At 32.3% G+C, this 23,095-nt stretch overlaps 1 protein-coding gene across 6 annotated transcripts in view; it reads left to right on the forward strand.

The window, feature by feature from the left end:
* COL11A1 (collagen type XI alpha 1 chain) overlaps positions 1-23,095 on the forward strand; it is a 201,878-nt gene that overhangs the window by 64,714 nt on the left and 114,069 nt on the right. The window contains exons 5-16 of one of the 6 annotated variants that reach the window (XM_032302425.1): positions 1,104-1,232; positions 6,214-6,330; positions 6,595-6,747; positions 6,937-7,029; positions 8,878-9,132; positions 10,062-10,124; positions 11,576-11,617; positions 13,420-13,482; positions 14,265-14,339; positions 15,438-15,521; positions 17,633-17,689; positions 20,974-21,027. In XM_032302425.1, the coding sequence (XP_032158316.1) occupies positions 1,104-1,232; positions 6,214-6,330; positions 6,595-6,747; positions 6,937-7,029; positions 8,878-9,132; positions 10,062-10,124; positions 11,576-11,617; positions 13,420-13,482; positions 14,265-14,339; positions 15,438-15,521; positions 17,633-17,689; positions 20,974-21,027 (1,185 nt within the window). The remainder of the gene's footprint in view (positions 1-1,103; positions 1,233-6,213; positions 6,331-6,594; positions 6,748-6,936; positions 7,030-8,877; positions 9,133-10,061; positions 10,125-11,575; positions 11,618-13,419; positions 13,483-14,264; positions 14,340-15,437; positions 15,522-17,632; positions 17,690-20,973; positions 21,028-23,095) is intronic. The other 5 variants (XM_032302426.1, XM_032302429.1, XM_032302427.1 and 2 more) reach the window with 5 other exon arrangements.

Raw genomic sequence — 23,095 nt, forward strand, 5'->3', positions numbered from 1 at the left:
AAACTAGTTACATGTTGAATTAGACCCTGTGGAAATAGTCAGATTGCTTCAGGCGCAGAATATTACAGTTTTTCTCTTGCTTACACAGTTTTCAGAACCAGTTTCCAGAATCTCCTGCAATTAAACTCTTTAGATAATCCTGTTACTAATTATTTGTAATTTTTTTAATTAAAATTATGCAGAATTCAAAATAAGAGAGTTTTAATGTATGCTTAGATGCTCCATTACTTAATAAAAATATCTCAAATTTCTGGCTTTTTATTCATAATTTGAATTTTTCTGGTCTCTGCATTTCTTACCCATCTTTGTAAATAAGAATTCCTTTTGATACCAACTCCTTTATGAGAACACAATAGTAGGACCTATATTTTCTTTTAAAAATTCTCATATAAATTTGTCTAATAATAATAATCCCCTTTGATTTGATTGAACTCTGTAGTTTATGTTGAAAATATATTACTATCTTTATATATCTACAGGTTTTAAATTTTATTTACTGTTTCATCAGCTTATTACTTATATTTTCTTTGTCTTATTTTATACAGTGTAAGCTGTGAATGCAGTAAAATCAAGTTTTAACAAATGGATGCATATAGTAAAGATTGTCTAAACCACAGAATAATAGAATAACAGCTTAATATTAACAGCTGATTTGTAAGACAGGTGTGAGTTTTTCTTTAATCCTATCACACTATTTTTTATTTAAGTTTTTTGTTTTAATTCCAGTGTAGCTAGCATACATTGTTACATTAGTGTCAAGTGTGCAATATGGTGTTTCCACAATTCCATTACTCTGTGCTCATCACGACAAGTTCGCTTTTCAATCCCCATCCCCTGTTTTACCCATACTGCTCTCACCTCTCTTCTGGTAACTATTGGTTTATTATTTATAGTTAAGAGTCTGTTTCTTGGTTTCTTTGTCTGTCTTTCTCTTTTTCCCTTGCTTGTTTGTTTTGTCCTGTAAGACTATTTTTAACATTGAATGTAAGTGATAATTCTTCAGGTATTCAACAATAAACTACACATTATTTCCTAGAGTAAATCTTGCTCTGATCTATGTATATCCGAATATGCTGACTACATCCATGGTTATTTCTTGACAGGGGGACATCCAGCAGCTGCTGATCATAGGTGACCCCAAAGCTGCATATGACTACTGTGAGCATTATAGTCCAGACTGTGACTCTTCAGTGCCCAAGGCTGCTCAGGCTCAGGAACCGCAGATTGATGAGGTGAGGACCATAACATCAGGGCACGTTTTCTCATTTTAATGGTATAGACCTACTCCTGTAGTTTTGAGGCTTATCACTATTATTCAATTTTAATTAAAGTATACTTTGCATTTAATAGTGTTTTACCATTTCTAGGAAGAGTGATTTAAAGATTTTGGGTGTTTTTCCTTTCAAGTACCCTGTTACTTAAACTTCTGATAATTAGAGATACCTCACTTGTATGTGTGTATATGAGCATATTTTATTTGGGGGGAGGTGAGAAAAAGATACTTATTTAAAAGCTATATTTCTGCTACATAAATATCTAAAAGCTGTATATCTGCCCTTGGCAGTTAAATAATTGACACAGCCTCCAGATAAGGGTGACATATCCTCTGGTGCACTTGCCTTTGGCAATTCAGATAGATGAGAAAGTGACATTAGAGCTACCTTAAAGTTTCAGGCTGTGTTGAGTATTTAGAGAGATTTTTTTTCTGTTTCTTATTGGGCATGGCTACACTGATATGTATGTTTTCTTTGTCTTCCACAAAATTTGACATAAAGAGTAATAAAATGAAAAGCAGTATGATCTGAATGTAGTAACTAAAACTATTCATGTACTTTGATTCTTATTATGTCACTTAATTTGAAATTCAAATGTGAAACCCTTCTTCCAGGCCATTTTTGCAAGAAAATTTACCATAATGAAATTTAACCCTATTCTCTTTCAGACCAAAAAGTAAGTTTGCCTAACCATAACAATTTTGGCAGAATTGAATATTCCCCAAAACAAAAAATACAGTACAATGTACCTTTATCCAGATTTTTGGTAAAATCCTTTGATGTGGATCTTCTGGAAATTAAAAAAACAAGCAAACTGGAAGGAATTTAGTCTTTAGTTGGCAGCAAAACAATTTTTTTAGATTCTTTTTTCTCAAGGTGAAGAGTGTTAAATTTTAAGAGAGGGGGTTGGAAGTTTGAAAACATCAAGGCTGCCTTAATGTCTGAAAATAGCTCAAATAGCATTCTTACTTTCTAAATGTATTATTTGTTTCCATCTTTTGAGCTTGACTACTTAGAAGAGGTTAGGATCTTTTTTATTTTAATGTATTACTGTTTTTGCATGTGAGTTCCGTTAGAATTTTACCATCTAAGTGCTTGAGATAGATTTGTTGACATCATTTTTCTTTTTAAAGTACGATAGTGAATTCTGTTGCACTGATCTTTTCCATGACTTAATGTTAATGTTCTTTTTAAAACAGGATAAAGTCTTAAGAAGCTGACAGAAAAGCAAATATGAGAGAGAAAAAAGAAATTGCTTGGGTAGTTGTGGTTGATTTTTTCACAGTTTTCCTGTGCCTCAGTCTTTTTATTCCCTCAAGATTTATTTAAACAGTTTTTTTTGTGTGTGTAAATTCCAAGGGGACAGCTAAATACCATCAGGTTTAGGGCTTTTATACCTTAGAGATTATGTGATGATTCAGTATTAAAATTTATAATATTTATACATGGTATACATGTTTGAGATTGCTGAGATTTATTTTGCTCCTGTTTTAAGAAAGATAAGTTTTGTTCTTTTTAGCAACAGATATGGCTCTGATTTTTGGAAGAATGAAGGTATGCTTTCTTAAAATGTCACCTTGAGGTATTTAATTATATATTCTAATGCTATCATGTCAGTTAAACTGAGTTATTTTAAAGCAAAATAGTTTTTATACATTTTTATCTAGATAAAAAAGTAAAATTTAAAAGTAAATTTGCCCTTGTCTACGTTAGTTGTTGATAATGTATATTTAAGAAGTCAAAAGTGTTTTTACTAGGAGAGTTTGAGAAGAAAAACAATGTATTGCTATAACACAAACTATGTGGAAATCGAGTTGGGTGATGCTATAATAAATATAGCATTTCTTACCAGTTACAATGAAATGTGTCTCTCCTCTCTCCTCATGCACTATAAATAATGCTAGGCTACTCACATATCAAACCTGAAAGCATTCCATCATTGCATGTCTTTTTACATATATTCATCTCATTGATCACAGCCAGTTCTCTCTGTTTTCAAGGCAGCCCAAAATTCCATAATGAGTTATAGATGGTCATCTCCAAAAATAGGTTATAAAGCTTCATGTACAGTAGCGCCAAGTATACTCAATACCACCACGAAGGGGATGTTATTTAGATAAAGAAATTAGAGCAGGGGTGCCTGGGTAACTCAGTTGTGAGGGTCTAACTCATGATTTTGGCTCAAGTTGTGAACTCAGGGTTATGAGATCAAGCTCTACCTCGTTTCCATGGTCAGTGGGGAGTCTGTTTGAGATCTCTCCCTCTCCCTTTACCCCTCACCCACTTCTCTAAAATAAATAAATAAATAAATCTTTTAAAAAAAGAGAGAGGTAAGAATAGAAGTGGTGATCTTCACTGACTCCTGAAAGACTCTAAGAAAAAGATGTGCTTTAGTGTCTAGGGAAGTGAGAATATTATTTCTTCCAGTATGCCATAATCACAACTAGTCTGGTTGGTCATTATTTGGAAAGAATTTAAAAAGAGGAGAAACTTATGGAGATTATATGTTTCCTCTTACAAGAACAACAACAACAACAACAACAAATGACATAAGTTGGTATATATTGATATATTTCTGAATACCATGCTTCATGTAAGATGCATTAAACTATGCATTTGAAAAATCAGCCCTTTGTGTCTTTGTGTATTGTCTTATGTTTTTAAAACTCATTATAGATTCACCTGATTTTGAAAAGTCTGCCTTAATTTAAAACTCTACAACATAGACTATCAAATCTTTTCTTTTTTATGTTTTACTTGAAGTTGGCAGCTGGTAGCTGTATAAATCTAATATTTCTTATTCCAACATGATTGACGATAACTACAAAAAATTACTCATTATACAATATTCAGCCAGAATTTATGTCTTTTTAATATGTATCTACATTCAATATTTAATCATTCTATTTATTTAATGATTTTTTTAAAAAAATTTATTTATTTGACAGAGAGAGAGATCACAAGTAGGCAGACAGGCAGAGAGAAGGGGGGGAAGCAGGCTCTCTGCTGTGCAGAGAGCCCGATGTGGGGCTCCATCCCAGGACGCTGAGATTATGACCTGAGCTGAAGGTAGAGGCTTAACCCACTGAGCCACCCAGGTGCCCCTATTTAATGATATTATTAACAATGTTTACATTAACTTTCTTAGAAGTAGTTGGTATTATATCTTGATTGCAGAGGCATGAAGAACAAGTGTTCAGTGTTCTATACATGCATTTTTCTAATTTACCAAATTCTGTACAAATTCAATTAGAATAAAGCTTTGTTGAAGTACTTTGTCTGTATATTCATTGATAATCAAACAGTTACTGAGTAGATAGAATTATGAATGCATTTCAGTTAATTTAATCAAATCAGAGTTTTGACAGCCATAAAGAAAACTAAAGATAAGTTTATGTTTATATTTCAATATGATCTTCAGTTGAACCATCTAGAAAGTTTACTCTAGTGAGCATGTTTCATAAAAGGCGAAATGTATAATGTTGCTAGAGGATCAGATTTAGACACGTCGCATTATAGGTCTGTGAAATTTGCATTTATTTGCATTGCTATAGTTAATAGAGCTTGTTAGAAGGTATAGTGATCACAATTTTCTAAATGACATATGGTCAACAGTTATTTGTTGGCAGATCAAAAAGGCTTTTGTGGCAATTTTGAAATCCAGTTGGAGTATAATTGGAATTTTACCAAATATAAAGCTGAGGAATTCCAAATAGGTTGCTTTTAGCGTGTATATATATATATACGTATATATATACACATATATATGTATATACATATATAATATCTATATCTATGTTATAGATAAGATATATATTTAATATATATTAATATAAATAATTTATATTAACTATTCAGCTTGTTGAGTTTACTACTTAATATATTATATATATGACCTTAGTATATTTACATTTATTTTGATTAAAACCAATGATTAATATATGTTTCATGATAACTATATTCTTATTTACAAATTAAAGTTTTGATAGAGATAGTTGGCTTTGAAGATGAATACATTATTTTCCTTGTCACTTAATATGTATGATTGTCTTGTACATGCCTCTATTAAGAAACATATCTCTTTCCAACTAAGTTATTTTAATACAGAAGAATCTAGTATAAAATACTATTTTCCAATGTGAGTTAGGTTTAAGTAGTTTATGAGGTCTAGGTACTGTGCTTTTTTGATAGAGAAAAAAGCAGTATCTTTAAAAGCAGAAATAATGTATTAACTAGAAACAGATCTAACTTTCGAATCTGTAATGTTTCACAAGTATTTTGTGCTCATTTTGATCTTGTCTATAGCAAATTAGAGATTTCTAAATAAATTTTAGATTTTATTTTTTCATTAGTTCCAGAGTTCTGTTTAGACTAATTTTATGCTCCTTGCATTTCTTTTCCTCCTCTCCCCTTTCTGATTCACAACATAAACATTCTATCATACTTGGAAAGACTACTGTCCATATTTTAAAATTTTAAGCATGTAGTTTAATGAAAAAAAAAAAAGTACCCATTGACATTACAGTAAAATCCTTAGGGAATTTTAACAAATTCTTATGTAGCAATTTTTACAAATAAAAATTAACATGAATATTTAACAACTGTGACCAAGCACATAATTAATTGCTGTGTTCAAAAAAAGCCATTAACTAAAAGTTTTGAATATTAATTAAGTTTGAATTAAAGTTCAAAATTTTTAGTTTCCTCACAGTCCTAACCACGATTCTGCTCTTAGAAAACCTGCTTTGTCATTCCTGTGTTATTGTACTCTATATAGGATGGTATAACACTTTTTGTAATAAAAAAATAACATTTAAATAACAACATTTCCTTGCCTCTTAACCTTTACTGTAAGTAAAAGTTAAGGCAGTTACCACTTTGTTGTTAGTATTACCTGCAACTAACAAAATCGCCTGATATTTTTTCCTTTGCGATGTAGTATGCACCTGAGGATATAATGGAATATGACTATGAGTATGGGGAAGCAGAGTATAAGGAGGCTGAATTTGTAACAGAGACACCCACTGTAACTGAGGAGACAATAGCACAAACCGAGGTAAAAACAAAGTAGCGCCTTTGTGAATGGTGTCCTGCTGTTTGTCATTGCCTGGTTTCTTACGTCTGCTGTTCCTTGAACTCATCATAAGCCTTTCACTCCCCCGATTTCTATGAACCAATAACTGTGATTTTTATTTGACAGTAGCTGTCCTGAAGGAATGATGCTCATTTTGCTTTGCTTGTCCTTCCTTTCGTCCGTGCTCTTCATTTCCTTTTTCACTTTATTTATGTTTCCCATTCCATCTTTCACCACATTTTACAGAAAAAGAAATCCAATTTCAAAAAGAAGACGAGGACAGTGGCCACTAACTCAAAGGAAAAGTCCAAAAAGTTTACACCCCCTAAATCTGAAAAATTTGCGTCCAAGAAGAAGAAAAGTTATCAAGCAGCAGCAAAAGCCAAACTAGGGGTAAAGGTAGCAAAGAAAAAACAATCAAGATCTCTCCTAGATAAGCTGGAAGATCTCTGATGATGAGTCATTGTCCTAACCCAACTAGATAAATGCTCATTTGGCTAATCCGATAACCCAGTTAAATCATGATTCCCCTAAATTTGGGATTGCCTTATATTTTTATAATTGCTTTTCTTTTGAATTTATCACTAGGCAAATATTGTTGATGATTTTCAAGAATACAACTATGGAACAGAAGAAAGTTATCAGACAGAAGCTCCTAGGCATGTATCTGGACCAAATGAGGTAAGCTCATTGACACTGTTAAATCACAGTTCAAATTTTTTAAGTGTGTAATATTTCTTAATATACTTCACTCTGGCAGAATCCATAATTCGTGGGAAGTTCCATCTTTTTATCCCTTTCCTGAACAACATTGGTTCACTCTTACTAGAAACAGGTCATTTAAAATCAGTCAGTTCAGGTTTTGCATGACTCTTTGCTTCATGTAAGCACAAATTAATTAAACTGAATTGGCTGCTATCATTTTCTTAATTGCTCCTGGGATTGAGTAAGCTTCTCAACATGCTGTGATGAAAGGTATTCACAACATGATTCTTCTGTGAGGAGACTCCTCTAAACTGAAAATTGTATCATGAAATGATACAATTAGAATTTAGTTCATCTGACCAAAAATCATGCATTTTCATGACAGCAGACTTCTTGACAAAATGTAGACTTCGTGGATTTTAGTAGCTTTTTACATTTCCAAACTTGTTAGGAGTGTGATGCTTACAATTAAATTAATATACCTTACTCTTTTTCATTCTTTCCTATGAAAATGTTTAAGCACATACAGGTATAAATCAATGTTCCTGAATTTCAAACTAGACATACAACCTTATCATGAAAAGATGACAAGTGTCCCAGTGAGGCAAATAAACCCAGTGGTGTGTTACATGCAAACACATACTTTAGAATAATAACATTTTAGGGTGAGAACAGATTTTAGGTTTCATCTGGTCCAAAATGATCGTTTTCCAGAAATGGATATCTTGAGTTAAGATGTCTATTTATCTAACCAAATTTATCTAGCTTTTTTAGATCAGAGCTATGAACATAGTAAATTTAGATTTTGAATAATATTCATCCCTTATAGATAGTATGCCCTCCTTGTCTAAGAATACAAAAGCATTATGGTTATTGGACATTTTATTTTAGTTAATAATTGCTAAATTAATCATTTAGCCACTTTTTATTCAAATGATTTTGCAGACTACTACGTATTTATTCAATACTGTTCTGTCATCTAGATTCACTGTTATAGAAATCAAGTTACTCAAGATGAATTTCAAAAAGGAGCAAGATAAATTATTTAATTTGAATCTCATCAAAATCATAATATAGCTAAAATTACATGAGAACTATGATGCAGATTTATGCCATTGATAAATAATTAATTATGTGAAAAAGAAAATTATACTAGGTTTATTTTTTTATCTCTGAGGAAGTATTTATTGATATAAAATTTACTTGTAAATGTATATTTATTCTCTGCTCTTTATGAGATCGTACAGTGACATAGTCTGTTTCATTGTCTTGAATTTTGAAGGCTATAATTTATATTTTACTTGCTTTAAAGAACCCTTTGGTGATATAATACTTCCTTATATACTAGATACTCTGTAAAAATTACAATGGTAAGTCTCACTATTGGCATTAATATTTTATTTTTGTGATTGAGAGTCAAATTTACATGTTTTTTCTGGTAGCAGTTATATTTCATAATGATGATCTGTGAGCTTTGAAAATTAAGCAAAGCTTTAATTTAGTGCATATTTCATTGTCCAAGTCTCAAACTATAAAGTAAATATAAAATTGACTAACAAGCAAATACACATGCTGAATCCATGTGACTATTTGCAGTTTATTGGGAAAAGTACTTTGAAAGCAATATTTCCTTGTACAAACCAATGTACAAAAATATTTCTTTCAATGATACTGAAAGGCTATCTTTCTTGGCCTTCAGCCTTGCTTGGGTAACATTTAAATTGCTTCCCGTCACATTCCATCAAACTGTAATTGCAAATGCTTTCCTTGCTTTACTAATAGTAAACTTCATGTTCTTCAACTCCTTGCAACTTAAATTAATAGCCAAATCCAGTTGAAGAAGTATTTACTGAAGAATATCTAACTGGAGAGGATTATGATTCCCAGAGGAAAAATTCCGAGGATACACTATATGAAAACAAAGAAATAGACGGCAGGGACTCTGACCTGCTGGTAGATGGAGATTTAGGCGAATATGATTTTTATGAATATAAAGAATATGAAGATAAACCAACAAGTCCCACTAATGAAGACTTTGGTCCAGGTGTTCCAGCAGAAACAGATATCACAGAAACAAGCGTAAGTCAGTGTTATGCCCTGCGTCATTGTATGTCTTATTTTTGGAGTATCTTCATATTTATCTTGATGTTTTTTCAAGGATAAAGTACAAGTTGTGTTCTTATGTAAATTGTGAATATTTATCCTCCCAGGACATCTTGATAGATTCTTCCTCATGGAAATCTTCAGCCATTGTAGCTCTGCCTATACTACCAGAGTCTTCATTTGAAAGTATAGTCTTGGATAGAATTGTATCCAAATTGTTTTGTCATCAATAAGATTAAAATAGTTATTATTCTGGATAGTAAGTCTGACTTTTAGATTTTTTAAAAAAGATTTTATTTATTTATTTACCAGAGAGGGACAACACAAGCAGGGAGAGCAGCCAGCAGAGTGGGAGGAAGAAACAGGCTATCTGCTGAGCAAGGAGCCAGATGTGGGACTGGATCCCAACACCTTGGGATCACGACCTGGGCCGAAGGCAGCCGCTTAACGAACTGAGCCACCCAGGGGTCCCAGATTATTTTATTTTTTAATTTTGAAAGAAGCATCTTCTGGTGATGCTCAATACAGAACTATATGTTATTTTTTGACCCCCATCACCCATTTCTCCCACCGCTCACCCCTCACCTATATTTTGTTAAATTTAATTTGATGACACTTTTTGCATAATGCCTTGGAATAGTAAGTGAAGTCTACATATGTCTTTATCTTTCTGTAAGAGTTCTTTAACAAACAATTGTTTCATCTCATTCAAGAATTGCGTTAATGCTCATTATGCTTTCCTTTTCATGTTTTCAGTATCTAAACATTCAATAGGTTTTTGTTTAAAAGAAACCACATTTTAATAGGTTGTTTTTAAATGCACTTAGATAATTAAATTTTTTTAAAAAGTACTTAAATGGCCTTAATTACTTAAAGACAGGTTGCTTGAATTTTTCACTCAACAGATAAATGGCCATGGTGGATATGGAGAAAAAGGGCAGAAAGGAGAACCAGCAGTAGTTGAACCTGTAAGTATTGGTGCGAATACATTGTAAAGGTTGGTACAATTAATTAATTTAGATTTTGAGCCATCATCACCCTACAGTATTATATATGTTTGTATATTTCCATTAAAAATTCTAATGTCCAAGTGTTTAAAATATGCCATGAATAAGTGAGTCAGTGAGGCCATTTCTGGCAAGTGAAATTTTAATTAACTAAAAAAACATAGAGACATGAATTTTGGAATTTGAAAGTAGCTGAAATTTGTCTAGTCCAATTCTCTTGTTTTACGACAAAGGAACCTGAGATCTGCTGAGATTCACATGTTCGTGGTTGAGACATAACCAGATGTTAGCTTTTCTAACTTTCTTCAATTTCTCTAACTTGACATTATTAGAAATATATTATTTGATCTAGATATTTTCTTGTTTCATATCCAAATAATATCATGTTAATATAATCATATTTCACATCCAGATAATATCATATTGTCATGATATGAAAATATTACTTTTAAAATTCACTTCCTTTTCTCCCTACTAACAAATGGTCTAATTCACTCCAAAAGTGATTTTTAAAATTTATGTTAATATTATTACTACTCAAGATATTGGTAAAAAGCAAATTGTTACCAGAAAGCAATTTTACTATTGTTCTCCCTGATCACCAACTTGGGGAAACCGTTGCACTAGAACTAAAGATAATATGCTTAATTGTTTGCCTCAAGATCATGAAAATCATTTCAAAGTTGCAAGGACAGGGGAGAGTCAAAGGTCAAAATGATATGTCTATAAGGACATTGCTGGCTATTAACTGTATTACTCCAAAACCCGAGAAATCGTGCCTGAAAAAAATTTTTTTTCAGAATAAATATGCCCTGATTTTGAAAATTTACAACCAGCCTTCTAAATGATTAAACAATTTAAACAACTTCCGACAGTAGAATCATAAACTTTGTGGAATGAGTTTCTTTTCCTGAAACAGTACTTTATCCTCTTGTCTATTGAAGAGCTTATCTCATATTTATCCCCAATTGTTTTGCTTGGACTTTTCTCCTTTCCCTCAATTAAAGTGCATAGGTGCCACTTAACTTCCACTCTTTCATTCACGCGGTAGATATTATAAAATTCTAGCTTTCACCAGGCATTATTCCGAGTGCTAGGGAAAACTTGGTCAGATTCATAGCTTTGTCCTTCTTGGCAGCATATTGCATATTCTCCTTTTAATATTACTTTCCTGAATATTTATTTCTTTTCTAATTAGTTCACCAATTCTCTGAGGACAGGGACTATATTTTCTTACCATTTTAAACTCTCTCCCTTCTGCATGCAAAACTATTTGTAATGGGTTTTACATGGTAGAAACAGAGGATTTTTGAAATGCAATGATATGGTGCTTTGTTAGAACTTCTTAGGTGAGAGGTCAGGGGTTCCATTTCACTAGTGGTGAGTCTCTGTCTTTTTTTTTTTTATTGTAGGGGATGCTTATCGAAGGACCCCCAGGACCAGCAGGACCTGCGGTATGTAACTGTGTCAAGATTATTTTTGTTTTTATTTTTTAAAAATAATCAGATATTTAGGGGCCCCTGGGTGGCTCAGTGGGTTAAGCCTCTGCCTTCGGCTCAGGTCATGATCTCCGGGTCCTGGGATGGAGCCCTGCATCAGGCTCTCTGCTTGGCGGAGAGCCTGCTTCCCCTTCTCTCTATGCCTGTCTCTCTGCCTACTTGTGATCTCTCTGTCAAATAAATAAATAGAATATTTTTTTAAAAAATAAAATACTTATAATTTCTATTACATTATTGAATTTATATATTTTATATTAATTTGAGTATTGAATGATAGAGGCAAATAGCTTTTCTGAGGGCCTGGTAGCCTTGAATTGTTGATTTGGCTTTCCAAAAGTTACTCTTTTGAGAGCCATGGAATTAAATTTTAATTTTCTTTCCTTCCTTCCCTCCTTCCTTCCTTCCTTTGCTTAAATATCTCCGTATCCTTTAACCTCATTTTTGTTAGGGTCCGTGATCAAAGGAAGGAGACTGAAACAAAGCAAAAGTCAAGCAAAGCTTTATTTTGCACCAAACATGGAAAATCAAACAGACCAGTCGGGCGGTCTCTTACAAAGAGGCGATGACAACCATGACACCGAACCCCGCCCCCCCGACTACTTCCCTTACCCCGATGACAACCCTCTCTCTATCTGACAACAACATTCCCGGCAGCGCCGCTCCCCGGTGGCACTGCTCCCCGGCGAGGTTCCTGACGCTCCCAACGACCCTGACGCTCCCACTCCCAACGACCTGGACGCTATCACTACTACTTCCCTGCCTCACAGACTAACCTTTATAGAGGTGGTTGAGCCTGGCCCATACACAGGTGGCCAATGAAATTGCAATATACAGGGAAAACTGCAGAGTCATGCTAGGTTGGCAGTACGGTGACCAAATGAATTTCAATTTACCATAGTAAATATATGCGTGCCCCACTGATTGGATGTCTCCATCTGGCTGGCCCACTCCCATATCAGGGGCCTGCAAGCAAGTTCCTCTGGGAGGGGCAGGGTCAACCCAAGCCCACAATGAAATGGCTCTCTCAGGCCAACCAGGCCCTTATAATTTTCAAGTTTCATCTGAAAGTTATGATAGTGTTAAAAAGTCATCTTTCTTTTTATTAAAGAAGTATAGGTATACTCAATTGGAGTTGAGAATTCTAAGTAGACAGTAGCTGCTTTATCTGTGATTCTGAATGGAGTGATTGTCAGTTTCCATTGTCACTTTCTAGTGAGGCTGATGTCACTCAGTGTGTCTTTATTCTCAGGTAGTTGTACTGATCTGACTTTGTGAGAAATCACTGTCTTTTGTGGAATTAATTAATTTCTTGTCATCTGAAATAGATATGTTATGCTGATGCCTTTAAATTCCTTTTATCCATAAAGGAAAATGTAAAAATGGCTCCAAGCTAAATGATTTCTACATTTCAACTTTGCTATCACATTTCTGAGGTCTAATTGTCCGAGTATAACATTGCTTCAATAAGAATTGGAAACCAACTTCTACTTCAGGGACTTTATATTGGCATAGTTTCCTTTCCTGTTTTTCCTTGGAATGTCTGCTTCAACCCTGAGAGCAGCTTCATAGAGGAGTCGCTGAGTTAGTGACAGAGTGGTTTCCTATATGTTGTCTTTTCATAGGAAGGTAAATAGGGCAATAGTTTGGGTGACAAGTGTATATTTATGGAAATATAAAGTGAGCTCTTGATTTTGGTAGAATGAATTTGCCTGAATGATAATAAGAACTGACTCAAATCATGGTTTATTTCTTTGTAGGGTCTTATGGGTCCTCCTGGTCTACAGGGCCCCACTGGACCTCCTGGTGACCCTGGAGAGAGGGTGAGTGAAGAGATTCTTTATTTAAAAAAAAATAGATTAAAATAATTATAAAATATTCTACAAGCTTAACATGTTATCCTTCTCACTTAAAGACAGAGAAACCATTGAGTTCATTGTCTAATATTTTGGTTAACTTTCCTAACTATAATTTTAGAAGTGAGGATGAAGACTGTGCATTTACCTATATTATAATTAGTAAGAAAACTTTCATTTTCAACAAATTTCCACATTGAGATGAACCTGCTACATTAGATTCAGTTCTTTAGTCTCAGTTGAGACAGGTTTTCCATGAACTCTGATGAATATTTAGTTGGATTCTGATAGACTGAGTTAATAAGCCTGAATTCTGATTTGAAAAGCATGTCCTAGATCGCATGTTAAATTGACCACTTGTCTTAAGTCAGTCCAAACTCTTTAAAAAATCTCTCCCTGTTTTTCCTCCATCCTTGAGTAGCCAATAACTTTGTGCATTATTAAAATCCTGTAAAACTAGTGCAATGAAAAACAACCCTTCCAGGGCACCTGGGTGGCTCAGTCAGTTGAGCCTCCAACTCTTGATCTCAGCTCAGGTCTTCATCTCAAGCCCCACATTGGGCTCCATGCTCAGCGCTTAAAAACGAAAACAAAAACCCTTTCTAGGTACATACTGAAAGGAGATGAACCAAGGAGGGGAAAACAAATGCAGATTAGTTAATGTGGACTAATTCTATTAAATGCTATTCTATTTCTAATAAATTTGGTTCTTTAATTTATTTATTAATTTTGATGATTTACTTTCCTAGGGTCCCCCAGGACGTCCTGGCTTACCAGGGGCTGATGGTCTGCCTGGTCCTCCTGGTACCATGTTAATGTTACCGGTATGGGTTTTCTTACTGCTATAAAGATAATTTAATAATTCATCATCTTATTGTTGAAAAATATTGCTGAACTGTATTACAGATCAGTTAACTAAAAACCATTGTATGAGGTAGAAATACTTGAAGTCAAGCAGACTTTAGAAATGACAGGAAATTTTACTAGAGCAAAAATTTGGTAAATATCAATCTCTGCATTAGAACTAAGGTTTTGTTATTTGATTAAACTTTGACAGCGAAGCTTAGAGGTTGTTCTTAATATTTCCAACCATGTGCTTTATCCTGAGTCATAGGATTAACATGCATTTCATGTATTACTTAACATAAAATTAATATGCTATTTATCACCACAGAGATAACAGTTGATGCTTTTTAAAGAAGATATATTTATATTGTCATTATTCATTGCTCAAAAATTGTTTTACCTTAAGATTGCTTTTTAAAGTTGCCCTTGTTCTCTGGGAGAAAAAACAAAACAAAACAAACAAACAAAAAAAACCAATTTAATTTGTTTAAATGCAATAAAATTTCAAGTAATAATCAGAGTAAGAAATTGATTCCTGCTGCATTTCGAATTAAAATTTAAAAGGTAGCTTTAGGATTTTAGAATTTTATGGAAGGATACTGGGAGGGTGAGTTTCCTATTATAATTACTTAACAAAAAAATAACAAAACGAATTTATCTCCAGGACGATTTCCACTGTATTTATAGAGATTCCAAAAGTTTTGCTCAACAAAATAGCAATTGATCTATAACCGTCACTGAACTGAGTACATTTGGAATTTTTAAAAATGAGTAAATAGAGGGAGGTAGCATTTGTACAGGTAAAAAATATAGGATGACTTATTCCAGATTTTTCAGAGATTATGGAATTTAAAATTGGAAATCTCTAGTCTCTTCTACAAATGATAAACATGATCCTGAGAACTTCCAATATGGGCAGAAGAATTTTAAAAAAGAAATCTAAGTATCTTGATTCATATAAGTGACCTAATACTTTTGTAAAATCCAACCATTTTCAGTAAATAGTTTTTAATTAGTAATTAAGGCACTATTTGACAAAGGCTAATTTTGAGCTTCTTTACGTTCCCTTTCCTTAGTTTCGTTACGGTGGTGATAGCTCCAAAGGACCAACCATCTCTGCTCAGGAAGCTCAGGCCCAGGCAATTCTTCAGCAGGCCCGGGTAAGAAAGAATGAGATGTATTCCCATAAGCTGATTTTGTGTGTGTGTGTGTGTGTGTGTGTGTCTGCCTGCATCTGGAAGATGCTACTATTATAAATAAAATACTTCTGGATAGTACACTGAATTTGGACAGAAAAAATGCTGAGGTTATAACCTATTTTTTTCAGTAAGAATATTTTCTTTAATTGAATATTAAAGTTAAATGACTGACCTTTGCAGTATTGCCATTTATAATCCTGGCAATAACACACAAACCATAACACATATTTTCTAATTTTTTTTTTAAGAGTACTGACTGATTTACACATAGTACTCTCTATTGCTCACATACAGCTTCTGTTAAGACAGAAGTTGATGATTTATAAAAGTAAAAGAATAAGGTTTGAAATATTTTTTTTCCTGCTAATCTAATAAATTATTCAGGATAGCTCAAATAATCCATCAAATTAAGTTTTTGTAAGCATTCTCATATAAGAAAGAAACCTTCAAATATATATTTAAGTTCTAATCATAATCTATAATGTTTTTACAAAATCCATTGCTTATAATCATTCATTAGCTGAAAGTTTCCACTATCTCTATCTTATAAGACCTATAATTATATTTATTTTTTAAACTCACCTCAATTAAAAAGTCTAAAGAATGGACTAGGGAAGAGTTGAAAGTCATTTAATACTTTTATTCCTAGTATAGGATTTTTCTTTAAGGAAAAAGGAAATAGAGGGCTTGCATTTGGTATGGATATGGACCCACTTTCTAGGTGATATAAATCATTTCTGTGATAACTTTGGATAAATTTATGAGTATATAAAATTTAACATTTATATGTCTATCATACATTTATGAGTGTATAAAATATCTGAAAACATAAGTAAAGAGTATAATTTACTCTATTTATTTACATATTTGTTAAATCTGTCAATCTGAAAAAATGCCATTATTTGGTATATTATTATACCATCATGTATAAAGACAGACATTTAAGAATTTGTTTACTAGACTTTGGCTTAACACTTACCTAAAAGTATTTAAAATAACTTGCTAATGATTCCTACAATTCATCTTATAAATTATATTACTTTCCACAAATTTAAGGTAATTATTTGAGCTTAAATGTTTTATGAGGCCATTGAATTCCTCATTTTATTAGACCTTTTAACCTATTTGGAAATAGGTAGCAAGCATTATAATTCCAATTTTTCAGATATTTAATCTCAAGGATTAAGAAGTGTATTGTCAAAAATCTCATGGTGAGTCAGTAGTGGAACTTTGAAGATACTACTGTTTTCATCTCATGCACTTTTCTAATATGATTTTACAATTATTTCTGTTACAGTATTATTTTTATATCTGTTTTGATAATCTAAATATTCATCTTTGGAATCACTAATATTAAAAAATAGCTCACCATACTAATTTAACATCTATCAAATATTTACCCTGTGTACTCCACTTGTTCCAGCTTTTCAAGTTTGCTAATTTCACATTTCTAATACTCAGTATCAATAGTGCATGTAATCAATCTATCATGCCTATTATTATACAAAGTGAATGTATCTTTCTTGTAATGTTAAATTTGGGATTTGGTAAAAAGAAGTGTATTAGCATATTTTCTGATCAATTTTGCTCGCTATCTGGCTTTAACTGTTATAGTTTTTCCTAAATTATTACTAGAAACTTTTTACTTAAAGCACCTCAAATTGTTCACCTCTAAAAGGATTTTCAATGATAAGTGTGCCAGCATGTTTAAGAGAAGTCTTTATGTTATTCTGAAGTTGGCTTCAGAGTAGAAAAACTATAAAATATTAGCTATACTAAAATCTATTTTAACTTCTATTGTTGAATATATGTCATTATAATATCATCATAATAATATATGGTACAAGATTGTATACAAGATACAACAGTTTAAAGAAAATTGATACTTGTTTAGGTCATTTGTCATTCTAGAAACTTGCAGTTCTTCAGTAATCAGGCACTCTTTCTAGCATGTAGCTATTATACCTGTGTTGATCATCTGTTACTTAGAGGTAGCTCATGCAAATGAATATTATGGTTTAATATGCTTATCCAGGAGAGCATCCCTGAGTTTGATCTTCTTTATTTTCTAGATTGCTCTGCGAGGCCCACCTGGCCCGATGGGTCTAACTGGAAGACCGGGTCCTGTGGTATGTTACTCAATAAGATAATGTATGTTTAAATCCACATATTAGTAATTCCTTGTGCAGCTTTGGCCAAGCATTGTTCATATTTCTAGCTGATAAAAAAAGGATACATACACCTACTTATGCTTGATTTTGTTTCCATTTTAAAAGTCTGTTTCAATCCAGTCCTCAGTAAGTTTTGATAAAAAGATTTCAATGAAGAATTTTCAAATCAAATAAATACAATGGAAAATATAATTGAGTCACATATCTATTAATTTTTCAAATCATAAATGTAATTTATTTGCATAATATTCCAAGTTATTAAAATTTAATTGGACATTAAATTATTATGTTAAATAGAATTTTCATTAAAAAAAAAGTATTTGAGGTCAGTTAAATTATTCCATAATCTGGGAAGCAAGTAGGATACTTGGCTTAAACTTGAGTTTACCTTCAGTATTCCATAAAGTGCTTCAGATATTAGAAAAATTAATTTGTCTTTTGGAAACTGTTGGAAAATGAGTGTTTTATTTTTCCATGTAACCTTGCTAATAAGCTAATATTTTCCAAGTGGTTTTTAAAAAATATGTTCAAATATTTTGAAACTTTTACCAAATGTTAAGCAATGTAGCAATTCACAAAGAAACACAAAGATTCTTTTCAAGTCATATTTTTTCTTAAGAAAAAAGAAAATCATAGGAGTCCAACCTCAGCTCTGATTGATTTTAGAATTAATTGAATAAATAATTTCTATTTTAAAGTATTTCTTTTTCTGTAAAAACAAGCCATTCCTCCTATTCTTTCATATGATTTTATATGTTTTCAATGTATTTTATAGAAATAGTGGTGTTTATAGAAAGCATTACTGTGAACATTAAAATCTTACATTTTAGTTACTTAGTAGACACAGCAAAATAATTTATTCAAGTTCGAATCAAGCTAATGTCTCCTATTTAATCTGTTTTACTGATCTTACTAATTAGTTCAGTAGTTTTCTTCATGTATTTTATTCAAAGATTTGTTATGTAGTTTACATAAATTTTTGGTTCTCTTAGTTCAGTCTTTAAAATTTGTACAGGTTATATATTTTGAAGGTTATACAGTCAGGTATATATACTCAATGATATGGGCTCATGTAGAACATATGTTCTGGCAAAGTAATAAGAAACATGGAAGAGTCTATGTTCCTTAACAAATGAAGAAACAGTTAATATTTAACAGTTTGTTAGTGATAACTCAATTTCACATGACTGAGGAAAGCCAGAAATATGCTAAAACTTTATAAATCTGGGGACAGAAGAATTATCTGTATATTTTATTAAAAATAACAGTTCCTGGGACCCCAAACTTGTGATTCTGTCATTCAGGATTGGTGTGGCAAAATATATTTTTAATGAGTGCACCAGGCTGATTCTAAGCATGTTTGGGAAATACCGCCATATATTACCTAATTTATAAATATCACTACAGGGTCTCTAAAACTGCATTTTCCAAAGGAATTTTCTTTCATATCATCCTGACAAGCATAAACCTTAGTGGGTTTGTAGAGGGTCAGGGTAGTGAATAGCAGAAGCAATGTAAGCATGTTCAAGTAGCAGTTGCTGTTTTCACCAAACAATTACTGAGGATCAGTCATGCACAACGTGTTGGCAAGGAGAAAAAATTGGCAACCACATACACATTCTCAGTGTCATAAACTGGACACAAGATTAATTGATTTCACTACTTAAGTCTTTGTTATGGGAATCTTTATCTTCCTTAAGTATTAAAAATAGGTGTTGAGATAAAAACATCATTTTGTTTCTTTTCAGCATTTTCTCTTCTATTATCCTTTGCTCCCAAACTTCAAATTATGATAGACTTTCAGATATCTGTTGATCCTAGAGTCTAAAACTATTTTATATAAAAGGAAAAAGTCTACATTAATATATTGAGATACAAACATAAACATTCTTCCAATGAAAAATTCTTCATTCAGTTGTTTTCTCTGATTGCTTTCCTAGACAAATAGAGGCTTACAGTATAAAACATAGAGGAAACAGAAAATACTGTGGTTATATTTTCTATTCTGTTACTGTCAGTTATTGCATGATAATTTTTAGAGTAAGTATTTGGACAAAATAATTATAATTTGTTGAATAGTTAGTGCTTATATACACAGAATATAATGCAGTAAATTAATTAAAAAATTGACTGTCTTATAAAGGTGTTCAATTCAGTGATTAATAATTTAATTTAATATAGAACCCCAGGTTTTCTCTTGAAAAAATTTAGTTGCAAGAATTCTTAATTAGAAGCGTTAAGGCTATTATTGTTTAATTTTCCAGGTTAGAATATTCAGGTTACTTGACTTCCCATATTTCCTAGGAGTCAGATTAATAGTTATTTTCCTTTAGAGCCACCAGGAGGCTCTAGATAGCTAACATTTCCAGACTTAGCGCAATTTTGATCTTTTTTATAATGATTCAATACACCATTATTTGAATATATATTGATTTAAATATATCAGAAACTTCTTAAACACCCAACATATACTTCTTCCATATGAAGTAACTGTTATCACCATGTTCAGTGTTAATATCCTAAAGCTTTTTAAGGGAACGAACAGCCTCGTATTTATTTTTAAAACAACACTTTTATAATGTGATTTTATATTTTTCTGGTTAATGTGCCAGGTTTTTATTGCACTTTTTGAGTTATGTAAACATTTGTAAGAGGCTTTTGTCATAAGGACTTTTTCTTGTAGGAAATAAAAAAACCACTTTGGGAAAAATTCTTTGACATTATTTCAGGACAATTATAATGATGGTTGTAGCATCTGTTCTTGACATTTTATTGCTATAGAATTCAGTGTCTGGGAAATTTCTGAGTGTAAACGCAATAACATTTTGCCAAGTCCTTGCTGTATAAATGGATTCAGTGTATACCTGATTCAGTAAAAGTGTGAATCAGGTATACTGTGATGTAGAACTACATCACAGTATAATAAATAGTGCCTTGTGTATTATCGTAAGTACTGTGATGACATGTACATTAAAGAAAATTTCAATGTGATTTGGTGAAATTGGTAGTTATGTGTAAAATAGAGACTTAAAGATAGTTTACACACTGGAATGCAATAAATCTGAGAAGAGATATATTTCAAAGGGCTTGAAAATTTTATTGAATTAATTAATAAAATTATACCAATTTAATGAAACCTGTTTTGAATGGTGTTTGACTCTATTACATGAAAATGGTAGGATAATAGTAGTTAGGGAATTATTAGTCAATTAAATGATTTTATTCTTTCTTTTTCTCTATAGGGGGGGCCTGGTTCATCTGGTGCCAAAGGTGAGAGTGGTGATCCAGGTCCTCAGGTAAAAAAAAGAAAAAAAAATAGTCTATTTCACTTATTTTATTTTTGACTTCATTTTATCCTGTAGGGTAATTGAAGTATCTGTCATCTGTTTTATGAGTAAAGAAATTACTTAAATTACTTTTAAGTTCATATCACCTCCTTTAATTGAAAAATCCCTAGGGGCCAGTTGACTGCCAATAACTTGATTAATTTAAACAATATTAAAAGAAGATAATAAGCTAGGATGGAAAAGGCTTGATAGTAATAGGCCTTCAGAATATTAAATTGGCTTGAGATTGTACAGAGCAGAGCACAACTACTATAGCTGTACTTTATAGTGGCCTTGCCTCAAACCCATGATATTTTTTTTAAACATATTTATGTGCTTTAATCTATCACAATTACTATTTGATGCTGAAAGTGTCTCTTACTTTGTTGTTGTATTTTTAAGATTAATTAATTAATTAATTAATTTGACACAGAGAGAGAGAGATCACAAGTAGGCAGAGAGGCAGGCAGAGAGAGAGGGGGAGAAAGGCCAGTGCAGGCTCAATCTCAGGATCCTGAGACCATGACCTGAGCCAAAGGCAGAGGCTTAACCCACTGAGCCACCCAGGTTCCCCAAACCCATGATATTTTCTGTGGAGTGTAAATCTAGCATATACTTCCAGAAAGAATATTTAACATACTTAAAAGACGTTAACTTCAAACCTTTTGTAGAATTGAGGAAATTATGAGAATTGAGAACATCTGAGCTGAAAATTTTAAAAAGATCTTAGATTTACATGGTACCAAATTAAAAGTATTATTTTTCCTTTAATGAATAGTAAGTAGGTAGAAATATTCAATATAAGCACATTATGAAGTCTACTTATTCTAGAAATCAGAAAAACAAAATGTGACATTTAAAAAATACATTTATTTATTTATAGGATTTTATTTATTTATTTTAGAGAGAGAGAGAGAGAGGGAGGGAGAGTGAAATCAGGGAGAGGGGCAGTAGGAAAGAGAGAGAGATAATCCCAAGCAGACTCTGCACTGAGCATAGAGCTCTCTGCAGGGCTCTATCCCAGGACCATGAGATCATGACCTGAGCTGAAATCAAGAATTTGAAGTTTAACCAACAGAGTCACTAGATGCCCGTAAAAACATATTTATTTTTATTTATTTATTTATTTATAAGACCACCTTTTTTTTTTTTTTTAAAGATTTTATTTATTTATTTGACAGACAGAGATCACAAGTAGGCAGAGAGGCAGGCAGAGAGAGAGGAAGGAAAGCAGGCTCCCCGCTGAGCAGAGAGCCCGATGCGGGACTCGATCGCAGGACCCTGAGATCATGACCTGAGCCAAAGGCAGAGGCTTAACCCACTGAGCCACCCAGGCACCTGTAAAAATATATTTTTTTTAAATGAAGGTTAATTTCATTAAAAACTAAGATTTGTGTTACTAGGATCACCCCTTGCCTTCCAGCTAGGAGAAAGGATAAAGTCATCTCAGAAGAATAATTTTCTAAAAGACTATATTCTTTTAAACTCTAATTATTAGACAACTTTAATTTCACATTTCTATAATCAGCATTGTACAGTGATGATAAAAATTATTCACAATTTTAAATATGTGTTGCATTTGCTACCACATTCATTGTAGGCATACTGTTTAACTTTAAAAAGGATATAGTTAATTAAATATAAAGGCCTATATGTGTATACCAGAGCTACATTTGATCTATTATTAGCTGTGTAATTTTATTTTTAAAAAATGTATATCAAGCCCCACCTAATAATACCAATATTATCAATATCAATAATATCAAGCCCCACCTAGGATTGTTTGTTGACATAACATTATATCGTATTGCTAAAAGAAAGAAACATACTGAGAATCTTTAACCTTTAATCTGACATGGCATGGTACCAGGCAATAATTTGCATCTGGAATCACCAAATCATCTTCCAGCATTTTGTAGATGATGGAAAGAAATATGTACCAGGCAGTATGCTAAGTTGTAGGAGTATAATGGAGAAAAGATCAATTTAGTCTAAAACCACAGAATTAATAATTTAATAGGAGATTCAAATATGAAAA

The sequence above is a fragment of the Mustela erminea genome, chromosome 10, assembly GCF_009829155.1.
Source record: "Mustela erminea isolate mMusErm1 chromosome 10, mMusErm1.Pri, whole genome shotgun sequence".
In the NCBI taxonomy this organism is placed as follows: Eukaryota; Metazoa; Chordata; class Mammalia; order Carnivora; family Mustelidae; genus Mustela; species Mustela erminea.